The 14241-nt window shown below is 44.8% G+C and overlaps 1 protein-coding gene across 1 annotated transcript in view; it reads left to right on the top strand.

Moving 5' to 3' along the window:
• Nucleotides 1-14241, top strand: part of Adamts17 (ADAM metallopeptidase with thrombospondin type 1 motif 17) — a 302714-nt gene that overhangs the window by 235781 nt on the left and 52692 nt on the right. Inside the window, exons 18-19 of the mRNA XM_005357779.2 lie at nt 816-975; nt 2912-3047. Coding sequence (XP_005357836.1) covers nt 816-975; nt 2912-3047 — 296 coding nt within the window. The remainder of the gene's footprint in view (nt 1-815; nt 976-2911; nt 3048-14241) is intronic.

Raw genomic sequence — 14241 nt, 5'->3', positions numbered from 1 at the left:
ATGCCATCTGGAGAGCAGCACTTGCCTTTGTTAGTGTTTATGTTGCTATGACAAGCACCATGACCAAAAGCATCTAGGGAAGGAAAAGGTCTTTTTCATCTTGCACTTCCAGGTCTGTCACTGATGGAGCTCAGACAAGCAAGGCAGGAACCAGGAGGGAGGAAATGAAGCAAAAGCCATGGAGGAGTGCTTCTTACTGGCTCGTTCCTCTTGGTTTGCTCAGCCTACCTTCTTATAGCACCCAGAGTTGGCAGCACCCACAACAGTCAAGAAAATGGTGCCACACACTTGCTGATGGGCCATTCTGATATGGACATTTTCTCTGTTGATGTTCCTCTTCTGAAATGGCTCTGGGTTGGGTCAAGGTTGACATAAACTAGCCAGCACCGAGCTTATACTCAAAGAAATGGTTAGTACTGGTCTCATCCCTTTCTAAGGAAAAGCAGCGTTTGTGTCTTTCACATCTGGAAGCACAACCTTGTGGGCAAATTGATAGAAATGTGGATCCTGCTGCATGATATCGAAAAATACCACAAACAGCTTGCATTTCACTACCCCAAACTCCTCCTGTAAACAGGTCCTCTGTAGAATAGAAAAGACCAGGATTCACCAATGATGGTGTGTTCACCCCACACACTCCCCAAGTCCCTGAGGAACCTGAAACTGAGACTGTACCTCTAGCTTTTTAACCTGCTTTGCTCTTCAGAAGAGAGCTGGCTAGCAGAGAAAGAGTGACGTCAGCTCGGATTACACCTTCAACAGTCTGTGGGTGCTCACTCCATCTCAACAAGGCCTCCCTTTTCTCGTGGCTCCAGGTGCTGCTCTTTCACGACCAGAATTATGGAATTCATTACGAATACACCATACCTGTAAACCAGAGCACTGAAAATCAGAGTGAGCCCGCCAAGCCACAGGACGCTCTGTTTCTCTGGACGCACAGTGGTTGGGAAGGGTGCAGCGTGCAGTGCGGAGGAGGTAAGGTGGGGGGTGAGAGAGGTGAGGGTGCAGCTGAGAAAACACTGACTTTGGGGCCCTCGGCTTCAGTCTGCCCAGTGTGGAAATAGAAAATGTATGGTTCCATAAGAACTTAGGCCCTGAAAATCTCAATAGAGCATGCAGCCAAGGTTTCCCAGCTCCTGCAGGTTAGAGGGCCCACACTGCTCCGTGGCCAGGAGCTTAACCCTAGCAGTAGAGGTTTGCCAATCACACGAGTAGGTGGTGGGTATGAGAATAAAAATGGCCCTGAGGATATTAAAGTAGATCTGCAACTTGGTGGAATAGGACCAGATGGAGACCTCACCGATACCCAAGTACCCTGTCCTCTTTGCCACAGTCACCCTCTCCAAGGTGCAAAGCAGAGGGTCCTCTGGGTCGGGCAGAGCACACCTCGAGTGGGTCCTGATTCCGTGTCTCTCACGGTCTCAGGAGACAACCTGCCCCCTCTGTCCACACCTGCACATCGTCTCCTCTAAAGTGTGATGACTGCCCCACACTTTCTACTGTGGAGACTGCACGTGAGCCAAAGGGGCTGTCACACTGTGAAGTCCTGCGGTAGCAAGGGTGGGGTGCCCACTAGTAGGGCATTAAGAAGGAGCCCTGGGAAGCTGCCCATGTTCTGATAAAGAGCTCCCCAGTCATGCCAGCAAATGTCATTCAACACGGCGGGTCGCTAAAAAGACGTCAAACTAGAAGAGGGCTTGTTGGGACCCAGAAGGCTTCAGCAAGGGGTGGGGGGCGAGAGAAGATAACAGGGGAAATGACTGAAATTCAATATATGCACATATGAAACCATCAAAGAACAAAAGAAAGAAATGAAAGTTTTACCAAGGAGCAGCAGGAAAACTTCACTAAAGAAGGTGTAAAGAAGCTGCTGGCATGGCTGCTCCATGGCATGGGAAGGTTTTATTGTAGATAAGAGAGAAGATATCGGGGCTGGAAAGAAGGCTCAGAGGTTAAGAGCATTGCCTGCTCTTCCAAAGGTCCTGAGTTCAATTCCTGGCAACCACATGGTGGCTCACAACCATCTGTAATGAGGTCTGGTGCCCTCTTCTGGCCTTCAGGCATACATGGAAGGAATGTTGTATACATAATAAATAAATTAATAATAAATAAATATAAAAAAAGAGAGACAGAAGATATCCAGAGGCATCTGGTAGAGTCCAGAGCAGAGGAAGGAAGGAGTAGACTGGACATGGCCAGGGTTAGGGAAGTGGGAAAGCAGGAGAGAGTGAGCAAGAGTGTTGGTGTCCAAAAGAGATCCACAATAGCCCAGAATGGAGTATAACAAAGGTTTATTTATCTGGAGATAAACTTACAGAAAGAGTAGCGATCTGCAGTCCTCTGTGCTTGCTGGGACCTGGAACTGAATCCAGCAGCCAAGAAACCTGTCTGCATTTATAGTACATGTGACCATGCTCAAAGTGGGCCGATATCTTAAAGGCTATTGGCTGAAGGAGTCCCCAAGCACCTCCCCATTTTGTCTAAATAAGAGAGTTCTAAGCCTAATACAAAACTATGTACAATAAGAACAAATATCAAGTATTGTCCAGGGAAAAGGAGAGGCAAAAACATACATAAAAATTCAAATTATAGCCAGCATGACCAACATCAAACAGGAAACATATGCTCAATGTTTCAATAGTCATCCTATCCTAAGAAATCTAAGTCTTACATTAAAAATGGCTTGGATAAGTCATGAGAGGGAAGTAACTATGACTCTCTAGTTTTCAACCCCATCAAAGACCTGAGAAGGAAACTAATATTACTCAAGAACGGCTCCCCGTCTTTGACAACGGACATGACTCACTCACTGATCAGTAGTTGCCCCCCAAACTCCCTCCATAAGCCTGAACGAATGGCTTTCTGGGCATGTGCCTCCATAAGTCCTCAGCTCCCATGGTCTGGCTTCCAGGAGAACGCAGGACCATCGTATCATGCACACGGATTGTTAACAAGACCACGACCCTGGTGAATGACAGTGACTGCCCCCAAGCAAGCCGCCCTGAGCCCCAGGTCCGAAGGTGCAACTCTCATCCTTGCCAGTCCCGGTAAGTCCTGTATTCTGTGGCTTGGACCACCAGCGTATCGGATAGCAACAGTTCGGATGAGGGGATGGTAATACACAGTTAACACCACAGATCCAGTCTGTGCCACATCCTACTGGTGTGGCCAGTGATTCTTTTTTTTTTTTTTTTTTTGCTTGCTCAAAGAATTCATGCTGCTTGATGACGGGGACACATTCTGAGAATTACCTATTTAGACGATACAATGTTTGCTACACGTAGACTATCTGCGTAGATGTGTCATAGCTTATTGTTCCTAGGACACGAACAAAATAGAACATTCATTTAAACATAAAATTGATATAGTTGGTAGACACAAAATGGGTAGGCTGGTGCTGCTCTAACACAGACTTCTCTACGGTGAACAATACTTTTAACAGGAGCGCATTCTTAGATAGCAATAGTAATTGTAGCATAGTAAGTACATGAACGGTAACTTACTTTCCAAGGTGAAATTCGCTACATGTATAAAATATGTGAATAAAAATGCCAGATTTCAAAGGGAACGAAATTATAAGTATCAATGATCTAAGGTTGTAAGATAATAATATGAATGGAATTGTATGGACTATAATCATCTAGAGTAACTGTATTTCAAATATTTTGGGAGAAAGTATAAGTGTTTTGTTATTACTTTTTAAGTATTTACTTCTTATTAGGGAGAGCACATATGCCTCTATGTGTGGAGGTGAAAAGACAATTTTGGAGAATTGCCTCTCTCCTTCCACTCTGGGGCTGCAGGACTGGAACTTAGATTCTCAGGCTTGAATAGCAAACACTTCTACCTGCTGGGCCCTTTCACTGACTTCAGAGATTAGGGTCTCGCATATGCCGGCTCAGTGCTCCAGCCCTAGAATATATTATTAAAATGAAATATCCAATTGTTTATTTTTTTTAACTTTTATTATGTATGCAGTGGTCTGCCTGCCCATACACCTGAGGCCTTCTAGAAGAGGGCACCAGATCTCATTACAGATGGTTGTGAGCCACCGTGTGGTTGCTGGGAATTGAACTCAGAACCTCTGGAAGAGCAGCCAGTGCTCTTAACCTCTGTGCCATCTCTCCAGCCCCCACCAGCCGTTTCTTTTCACTGTTCCCATGGCTGCTGGAAAATTCAGATAACATGTACGGCTCATATGTATGGGACAGCACTGGTGTGGACCAATGAGTGTCGCATTGATAATGTTCCGGATGTGTTTGGAAATTAGTAGTCATGCAGAGAAACGGTCCTGCCCCAGAGCCCATCAACTGTCATAGTCCCTCCAGTAGGAGGTGGGGCTCACGGGCCCCTCCTGGATCCGGGCTAGAACATCTACTTATACAGGCAACCATAGCTGCTGTGAGTTTAGGATCCATGACCAGAAGGTCTGTTGCAATATGGTTCTCCCAACCTCCTTTTACGTGATGGTTCCTGAGCCTTGATGAGGAAAGAGTGCAGTGGAGATGCCCCTTGTGGCTGAGCAGAACTTTCTCTCATCGTTTGATGGTCCTGCTGCCCATCCTGCCTACTCTGCCCACTGAGCTACTGGAACCTCCTTCACTAAGAGCCCACACGCTGAAGGTCCCATCTCAGAACAGATATACAACGCAGGGCACATTGTTACACTGGATGGCTTTGTCTTGCCTGTTTGCTCATCCCCTGAGCATCAAGCACAGCCATAATCATATGTTGTGCCTTCTGCAACATCCTCTCTTCCTCATCAGCCTCCTCCTGTTTACCAGGCATCTTCTCAGTGCTGGGTATTTAGAGAGACGCCTGCAACTTGACAGATAGGCAGGCGTTTTCTCGCTCCCATCCATTTTTTTTATAAATCTCAGCCTCTTCCAATCTCTTTCTGACTATAAAGTCAAATAAAGCCAGCATAAAAGAATGAGTGGAATTTCCACAAACAGAAGAGAAAATGAAATTGAGAAAAGATAAACCAACACCTAGAATTTTCTGGAGGGCTAGCAAAGGAAATGCTGGCTGCGGTTCCAAGCTGGCTTGCTTTGTTTGTTAGTTTGTTTATTCTTGGATCATCTGACCCTTTACTGTTGTTATCATGAGATAAGCACATGAAAATAAATTGCCACAAGTCTGCAGTTGTTACCTACTGTTTAACTCAATAAATGTGTCTGATAATAGAATTTGCAAGTCTTGCAAATTCTAGCAAGATATATATATATATATGTATATATATATGCATACCAGTGTATACACAACGATATATGTTATGTATGTGTACACATGTATATGCATACTATATGTAAATGTGTATACAGAATACATCTATTTTAGACACATAATATACACATTTGAACAGTAACATTTGAACTATCGCAGAGCACAGTCTAGTTGTCATGTATCTTTCATAAGATCCTGTAGTTTGTGGACTCGGGATACTCGAATGAAAAGTGGAGAGTCTGATCTCAGAAACTGGGGGCTAGAAAAAAAAAGACATCATACACACAAGTAAAACCTGCCTTGTATGTGGCAGGTGGCACTTGGAGCCATGTCAGGCCTAGAGAACAAATGTTGGTTAGAATGGGTAGGCATAACTGGAGGCTAGAGCCAGTGATCCAGAAGGACATCCTAGGAACCAACGGTGTGAACTTTATTAACAAAGCTAAAAAGAGCCTGCTGCTGAGCCTGGCACAATGGAAGACCCTTTCTGTTATTATTACTTCTTGACCTTTAAAACATCGTGGCTGTTTGTCTTTTTTCCCCTTGCATTTTCCTTTTTCTCCCGCACTCTTGATTTTCTTCGACCTTCTTTTTCCAGTGGGTTCCCGACAGTTTTTTTCCCAAGTGCACACCATGAGTGCCTCTTTATTCTGAGTCGGGGCCTGGCTCTGTGGATGTTTCTCCCCGCCCCTGCCTCCCCTGCCTTAGCCATGCAGAATCTCGAATCTACACGGGCTGCTGGCCCCTCTCCAGAATCTCGCACACCAACACAAGTATCAGCAAGCCTGGCCCCACCATTGGCAGGAGAGGCAGGAATCACAGATTGGATCAGCTGTTACGAGTGTGGCCAGCAGCCTTCGCCTTGCTGACCACAGTCTGCGGGAAGAGAGCCTTGTCGTTGGCACCAAAAGAGTGATACTGTATGCCAGCCCTAGAGACTCAGCCACAGACAGCGCAGTGGGCTCCACTCAGAGCCCAGAACTCATGTGTTACCAGGCTTAACATTTTTGCAGCCTTTTAGAGCATATTAGCCACTTGAAAAGCTATTCCAAGTTATTAGATATTTCCCTATAGCATTTATGATTTGAACCTCTTCCCAGGCAGTACATGGTGTACTGTACATTGAATTAGGGTGATTCAGAAAAGAACATTTACTTGCAATTGGATTGAACAGTCATCTGCAGAGAAGGGTATTTGGTTTTTAAATTTGTGTTCCTTCCTCAATTACCTTCAGCCAGGCTAGCCTTGTTTTTTGGTTAAAGCTGAATGGAATACCACAGTTTCTTATTAAAGTATGTTCTGCGGCGTGCATGTACATGCATGCAGAGAGGGGGTTGGAAGACCCTAACTTCAGAATGAAGCTTGAAATGTGTGCGTCTTAAGCCACAGGTGCAGTTTGACAATGATGCTGTGGTTTAATCCGTTTCTTGCTACTATGAAACATCAAAGACTCTTCCTGCTTTTTCCTGAAATGAAAACAGTAAGTGTAGTTGTGGAATAGTGGTCTGCACTGGGCCTCCGTGGTGTGTGAATGGTGACCATGAATCTATATTATCTGGATGCCAGAACACTTTACAGACACTATCCAGATCCCAGGGCCTCACTTACATTCCAACTAAACGGTAAAATTTTGAAACCTTTCCTTGTTTATCGGAATTAGGAAAAGCTCAGGACAGAGGAAGAACAGTCCATTCCAGAGCTGCTTTCATTGCTTGTGTGTCCCTCCCTTCCATTATTACAGACAACAAGTGACTTCCAAGACCCCCATTTCCTAGGTAGTCAATTCCTCCTGTTAGGAAATGCCTGTGATACAAACTCTGCAGCGTATCTCTCCCTGCCTTATCCCAATAATAAAATGGAGCATTTGATATTTCATTTCAACATTTATGTCATGTTTTCTGGAAAGGAAAAATGCTGGGCAATGTGAATGCAGTCCTAGGTATTTCTCAAAACAGACAGCTGAGAGCGGTAGCTTGCTGACCCCTGCCTTACGTTGCTCCTTCATCTGCTGAGATATGGGGAGACCTGGCCCTCAGCAAGAGCCCAAGTTCTAAAGATGCTACCACGTACAAAGAAGAGCAGCTTGCACCCCAGGGTGTGACCAGCCCAGATGTGGCCATCCATAGAAAGAGGATGCAGCTTCCTGGCTCTGTCACCCCAGAGCCTGTCCTGTCCTGGGGAGACCAGCCATGTGAAAAGGGGGTGCAGTTTCTCTCACCTGGATCCCCAGGGCCTGTCTTGCCTAAGAAAGTCCAGTCATGGAAGAGGGGTACACACAGCTTTCCTGGTCTGGCTGCCAAGGTCCTATCCAGACCTGGGAGGCCATCTTTGAAATTGGGGTGGACTCAACTTCCCCCTTCCTGGCTCCCCAATTACTGTAAAGCCCTGAGGAAACCAGCCATGGAAGGGTGTGCATCTACTCTGACTGTGCTTCCCAGGGTCTGTTTAGCCATATTGGGGGGGGGGGGGAGTGGAAGACAGGGCACAGCTGCCCAGTCTGGCTACCAAGGTTCCTCTGACATGGGGATGCCAGCCATGGAAATGAGGGAACAGCTTCTCAGGGTGTTCTCCTGGCAGGCCCTGAAGAAGCTAGATGTGGAAGAGGGTTCCCAGTTTCCCCCAGTTGGCAGACCCTGGGAAAAGTACTGCTTTATTACATAGTGACCCATCTGAAATGAAAGGGAAATGTTATGTTCTCCAGGCTCCAGGAGGACATCAGATGCTGTAGAATGAACGCTCTGTGATTGCGGGCGATGATGGGAGGTTCTCCAACCAGCAGAATTGCTGGAGAAGTTAACAACAACAATAAAAAAAAAAAAAAAAGATGGGCATAGTGACCAGATCCTAAAACAGTCTGCTTCTCATAGGATCTAATGAGTTTTCTTAAGTTCAATACTAGTCGACTGTATTAAAGCAACAGTCTATAGATATGGAATAATCATTTTCCCTTAAAATGCATATTTTTATAGACATGCAATGAAAATAAAGGTATCGTGCAAGTGAAAGTCCAGGTACCATGCAGTAGCAGTGTCCAGGTTTCTTTTCCTATTGCTTTGATAAAATACTCAGACAAAAGCAATTTAGAGGAAGAAGGTTTATTCTGACTCACAGTTCAAAGATACAGTCTGTCATGATGGGAAAGTCGATGTAGCAGCAGCTGGTCGCAACAGTCACGATTAAGATGGGTTTTTCCACATCGGCTTACAAAATCTAGACAACCTCTCACCAACATTATCAGAAGATACCTTTAATTGTCACTCACAGGTGTGCCCAAAGGCATACCTCCTGAGTAACTTGATTGAGTTGGCAGTTAACACTATCACAAGAAGCATAGAAATCAAACTTACAGATTTCTAAAAGCAAGTTAAGCTGGGACTTGAAGCCCCGTGGTACAGCACTTGCCTGGCATGTGCAGAGTCCTGAGTTTACTCCCCAAGGTTAAAAAGAAATTAACAGAGGTGGAAATACATTGTAATGACATTGTGTCTGTCAAGAAGATGCAGCAGTTACAAAATGTACCGGCTTGGCCCCAGAGCCCTAGAGAAAATGTAACAGAAATGAAAGGAGAAATGGAATCTCATAGTATTAAAATGTCTTATCACACCCAGTTTCAGAAGTGGGCTTGGAAAACTAGGTAAATATTAGAAAAGAAGCCGAAGACTTGAACAGTCCTGTAAACCAACAAGACTTGGGCATCTTGAGAAGAATCCAGCTGGCGTAACAGAGAGCTCGATGTGTTCTCAGACCACAGTAGAATGAAATTAGAAATCAAGAAGAGAAAGAATTCACAAATATGTAGAAATTAAATGATAGGCTTCCTAAATAACCCATGGGACAAGGAAATTATAAAAGAGACCTTAGTTCTGAGATAAATGAAAATAAAGCACTGCATGCCAAAACTTAGAAAATGTAGTGAGAACAGTCCATAAAGACATTCTTAGCTTAAGAATTTTACATTTTAAAAATTTATGTTTACATTTATTCTATTTAACGTGTATGGATATTTTGCCTGCATGCATATCAGTGCAACCACTTGTATGCCTGATACCCTTGGAGGCAAAAAGACTGTGTTGGAGCCCCTGGTAGTTAAAGATGGCTGCAAGCCACCCTGTGAGTGCTGGGAATATACCCAGGTCCTCTGGAAAGAACAACCAGTGCTCTTAACTACAGAGCCCATGTTTACATTTAAAAAAAAAAACTAGAAAGGGGCTGGAGAGATGCTTCAGCAACAACGATTACGTTTTCTCAAAGAACCAGTGTTGAGTTCGCAGCACCCATGTCAGAGGCTCGCCACCGTAACTCCAGCTTCAGGGACTCAGTGCCCTCTTCCAGCCTCTGGAGGCACTACACGCACACATGCACAAACCCACAAGCACTCATGTGTGTAAAATTAAAGATAAAAATAAAATCTTCTTTTTTAAAGATTTCAAATTAACAGCTTGGAAAAAGCAACAAAATCCGAACAAGCAAAAAGAGGGAGCTAAAATCACGAGAGCAGACATTAATGAAATGGGAAATGGAGAAAAACAACAAAACCGAAAATTGGTTATATGAGCAAATTAACATAACTGGTAAAGCTTTAGCTATATTGTTCAAGGGGAAAAAAAAGACTCAAGTTACTAAAATTGCAGAAGAAGGGGCATTTTTTTCGATCTTACAGAAGCAAAAGGGACAGTGATAAATACCATGAAAAGTTGTATGAGACCTTCCATAAGATACATATACTTCTTGGAGGAAACAGACTCCCGAGCAGAATAACACACATCCAGAAACAAAAGCCATAAAAGCACCACAAACACGCCAGCAGTCATCACAGTAGCCGCAAAAGCCTGAAGGGTTTCCTACAGTAGATAAAAGCATGACCCAGTTTCTGCTCCGGCCATTTCTGTGTAACGTTGTCCTTGAGACTCTTGCCAAGTCATCTACCTAAGAAAATGAAATAAAGGGAGTCATGCTGAGAGGAAAGGGGCAGAACTCTATGTGTGCCAGCAACATAATCTTGTATTTATTAGAAATTCCTAAAGAATCTACTAAGGAAAGTGGATTAATTGCAGGGAGTTGTGAGACGTTGAGCAAAGTCAGCTTTCTGTGTATTACAAATCAACAAGCTGAAAATGGAATTAAGAAACCAGCTTTAACCACGAGGTGTTACAGGTTGAGTGTGACTTGTCCATCACGGGCATACTTATTTGAGCACTTGGTTCCCAGCTGGTGACACTGTTTGGGGAAGGTGATGAAGATGTTGAAATCTGGCCTAGCAAGCACAAGTGAGCTGCCAGGAGCAGATCTTAAAGGCATCTTCTACTTCTGTTGCCAGATCCACCAGATATGAATAAGCCGTAGCACTCCAGCTGTGTGCACTCCTACCATAGTGGACTATGCCCTCCAAACTATGAGCCCAAATAAATGCCTTTCTCCCTTAAGTTGCTTCTGTAAATGTCACAGAGGCAAGAAGAGTGACTAACACTCCTAAACACCAAGGAGAATAAAACACTCAGCGATAATTTCAGAACTCATAACCTGAAAACACATGGAAAGACATCTCGCTCTCATGAATTGGAATGTTTCAAGGAAGCGATACTCTACAGTTGTTTCCCCATGCAATTTCCATAAAAATTGCATCTGCCTTTATTGCACCAATGAGCAAACTGATCCTAAAATTCGTGTGCAGTTGGAAAGGGCTCAGTACAGCCACAACAGTCTTAAAGAGAATACTGAATCTGGAAGTTTCGTGCCTCCCAGTTTCAAATCTTAGCACGGAGCTAACACCTCGTGGCGCCGTCACTCCAGTGCACGCAAAGAGCGGCCGAGGGAGTTGAGAGTCTAGAGAGCACATCTTGGGTTTACTCTTGGTTGATTTTCAGCAGGGGTTCCAAGAATGTCTGATGGGGCATTTGCCCTTTCAGCCAGTATTTCTGGTACAACTGGAGATCCATGTGCAAGAGGGACACCGGGCACACAGTCCTGCTCATAAGGCATCAAGCTCCAAAGGCCTAAATGCATAAAGTCAAGAAAATACCATAGGCAAAAATCTTCCTGCCATCAGTTTGCTATTAAGATACCGAAAGTATGAGCAGCGGCAACAAAGTTAAAAGTCATCAAAATTTTAGGGTTTGGTTTTGTTCGCTTTGTTACTTCAAAAGCGCCCATCAGGAATGTTAAAAGTTAACCAAGGAATGGGAGGGAATTTTACATTTGTGATCTAAGGAAATACTGCTACTCAAATAACAAATTAACAGATGACCCACAGACAGGCGTGCACAGATAAATCGCTCAAGAATACTGAGTGGCAATTTAAATGAGCTTCACCCACCAGTGTGGGGGCATTTAACCCATTCCAGTCCATGTCCCATTGAGACCTAGGATATACCAGAATCTGGAGTGTGACTGGTCTGTAGCTTCTGAGATCAGCAACCATAGCACAACCCCAAGAACCTACACTTGTAAATGTATATTTGGGGAGATTTTAAACCATACACCTTTTGTTCAGTTGCCTCTGGATCTCCTTGTCTCTCTCATGTCCTTCTTCAGGAAGAGCTTGCTTGCAAGGCGTGCCTCAGGGATTCTCATTCCCACATAATTGGCAAGGAAAATAGGACCTGTTCTCAGATGCCAGCCATCCTCATGTTACGTCACCAAGGTGCCCCGGGACTGGGGAGTTGGCTCGGTCTGTAACTGCACAAACGTGGAGCCCTGAGTTTGATCCTTAACACCTACGTGAAAGCCCGGCCAAGAGGCACATCTTTAGGGGACAGAGACCAGTGGGTCCCCGAAGCCCTTTGAACGTCCACCCTGGCTAAATTGATCAGCTCCAGGATCAGCGAGAGACTTTGACCCATGCAACATATTGAAAATAGCATCACTTAGCGAGCACGTCTTTGTTTACTTGATTTTTGCCTTTTAACGTATATACGGTCTGTTAACCCTGTCCCTGAAGGGTTTGACACTGCCTGTCTTAGTCAGAGTTTCTATTGCTGCAGAGAAACAGCATGACCAAACAGTAAGTTGGGGAGGAAAGGGTTTCATTGACTTACACTTCCATATTGCTGTTCATCACTGAAGAAAGCCCGGACAGCAACTGAAAACGGCAGGATCCTGGAGGCAGGAGCTAATGCAGAGGCCATGGAGGGGATGATGCAGAGGCCTTGGCAGCAGGCAGCAGATACAGTGGCCGAGACAAATGTGATGCATGAAGTGGAGAGAGCCAACTGGAAGTGGCTTGAGGCAGAGGCATTAAGCTCTCAAAGCCTACCCCCAGGGGCATGCTTCCTGCAGCAAAGGAACAAGTGTTCAAGTGCCCTAGACTACAGGGGCATTTCTCATCTGAACCACCATGGAGGTTTATTCTGACACAGGCTTCACACTCAGAACCTGGCTCTCCAGCCTCGACATGCCTCACTTCCTGGGTTTGGCTTCCCAGTCACTCATCTTCTACCCTAAAAAAAGAACCATTGTCTCCTTTTCTTCTCATGCCTGGCATCTCTTCTCCTAAACCTGGAACAGGAACATTGGGAAAAGAATGGGAAAAAGCTACACTCTAGTGAGACAATCAAAACAAGTCTTAACCAGAGCTATGGCCAAGATCTCTATGGACAAAAATAGGGCAATTCTTTAAGTAATGCATGTACTCTGGAAATATTCCAACACTCATATTTTTTTAAAATAACCAAGCACTTCCCTCATAGTTATATTTTATATCTATTGTTCCATAAGAAAATGCTAGAGTGTTTTTGGAAAGACACCACCCAGGCTGGGTCCATCATGCTTCAAAGGCATGCTACTAAGAGCTGGGAACTGGGCTATTTCTGACCATCTCAAGGGATGCTGTGGGTCTGCATTCCTATTCTTTGTGCAAAGTTACTGCACTTCTTAAATTTTTTTATGTGCATTGGTGTTTTGCCATTAGTGTTAGGCTCCCTGGAATTGGAGTTACAGGCAGCCGTGGATGCTGGGAATTGAACCCAGGTCCTCTGGAAGAGTATTTAGTCCTCCTAATTGCTGAGCCATCTCTTCAGTCCTCAAAGTTACTGCACATTTGATCACTCAGTTCCTCGGGACCTCGGGTGCCATATTTGTAATGCTTTTTAGTGAGTGTCTGTCTGTGCGTGTGTGTGTGTGCAGATGTAAAGATGTGCAGGTGTGCATGCTTATATATACGTAGCACATGTATGTGTGCACACGTGTATAGAAGCCAGAGGACCACCTCAGGTGTCAATCTCAGGAACCTCCTTTGAAGGGGCCTGAAGCTCACCAGTTAGGCTAGAGTAACTGGCCAGCAGGTCCCAGGAACCCTCCTGTCACCCTCTTTCCAGGCTGGGAATGCAAAGGTATCTCTACAGCTGCCATGTTGTACATAGGTATCAGGGCTTGAGCTCAGGTCTCCATGCTGGTGAGGTAAATACTCCCCCAACTGAGCTATCTCCCAGTCCTCTCAAAGGTTTAATAAGTCCCCAGGATTTCCCTGTGGAATATAAAATCATTCTCAGGTCCCAGGCATAGCAGAATTGACTGAGAGACCCATCAGCTTATTTTTTTAAAGGCTTCCTTTCAGCTGCGTGTCTACACATCCATCTTAAGAGACTTAATGCCATTGAAGGAATCAAATGAGAGTTTTCTTCAGGGAAACTCAAGGACATTGCTCTGATAGGGGAGAACCTGGCCTTTTTAACCTTCTCCTGGGCAGGAATGGGTTTATGTGGCCTACTTCTCAGAGAGGCCTGGACGCTGGCATAAACAAGCAGTGTTGGACATGCCAGAGAGGGAGAAGAACAGGTAGGAAGTTGGCTCATGGTGCAGACATAGTGGCCTCCACCCCTAAAGTACTGAGCACAGCTTGAAAAGGAAGGGAAGAGGTTTGCAAGTGAAATGTCAGGAGCTGCTTGTCACAAACTCCAGTTCTAACACAAGGTAAGTATCCATCATCTGAAAATCCCAAACCCAAAAAACTGCAGCTTTCTGACATCCAACAATGATGCTACAAGTGGAAAACTGATAGACTGAAAATAGCATATAAAT

This window comes from Microtus ochrogaster, chromosome 22 (genome assembly GCF_000317375.1).
Source record: "Microtus ochrogaster isolate Prairie Vole_2 chromosome 22, MicOch1.0, whole genome shotgun sequence".
NCBI lineage: Eukaryota > Metazoa > Chordata > Mammalia > Rodentia > Cricetidae > Microtus > Microtus ochrogaster.
Note: the sequence above shows the minus strand (reverse complement) of the source record. Positions and strands in the feature narration are given on the sequence as shown.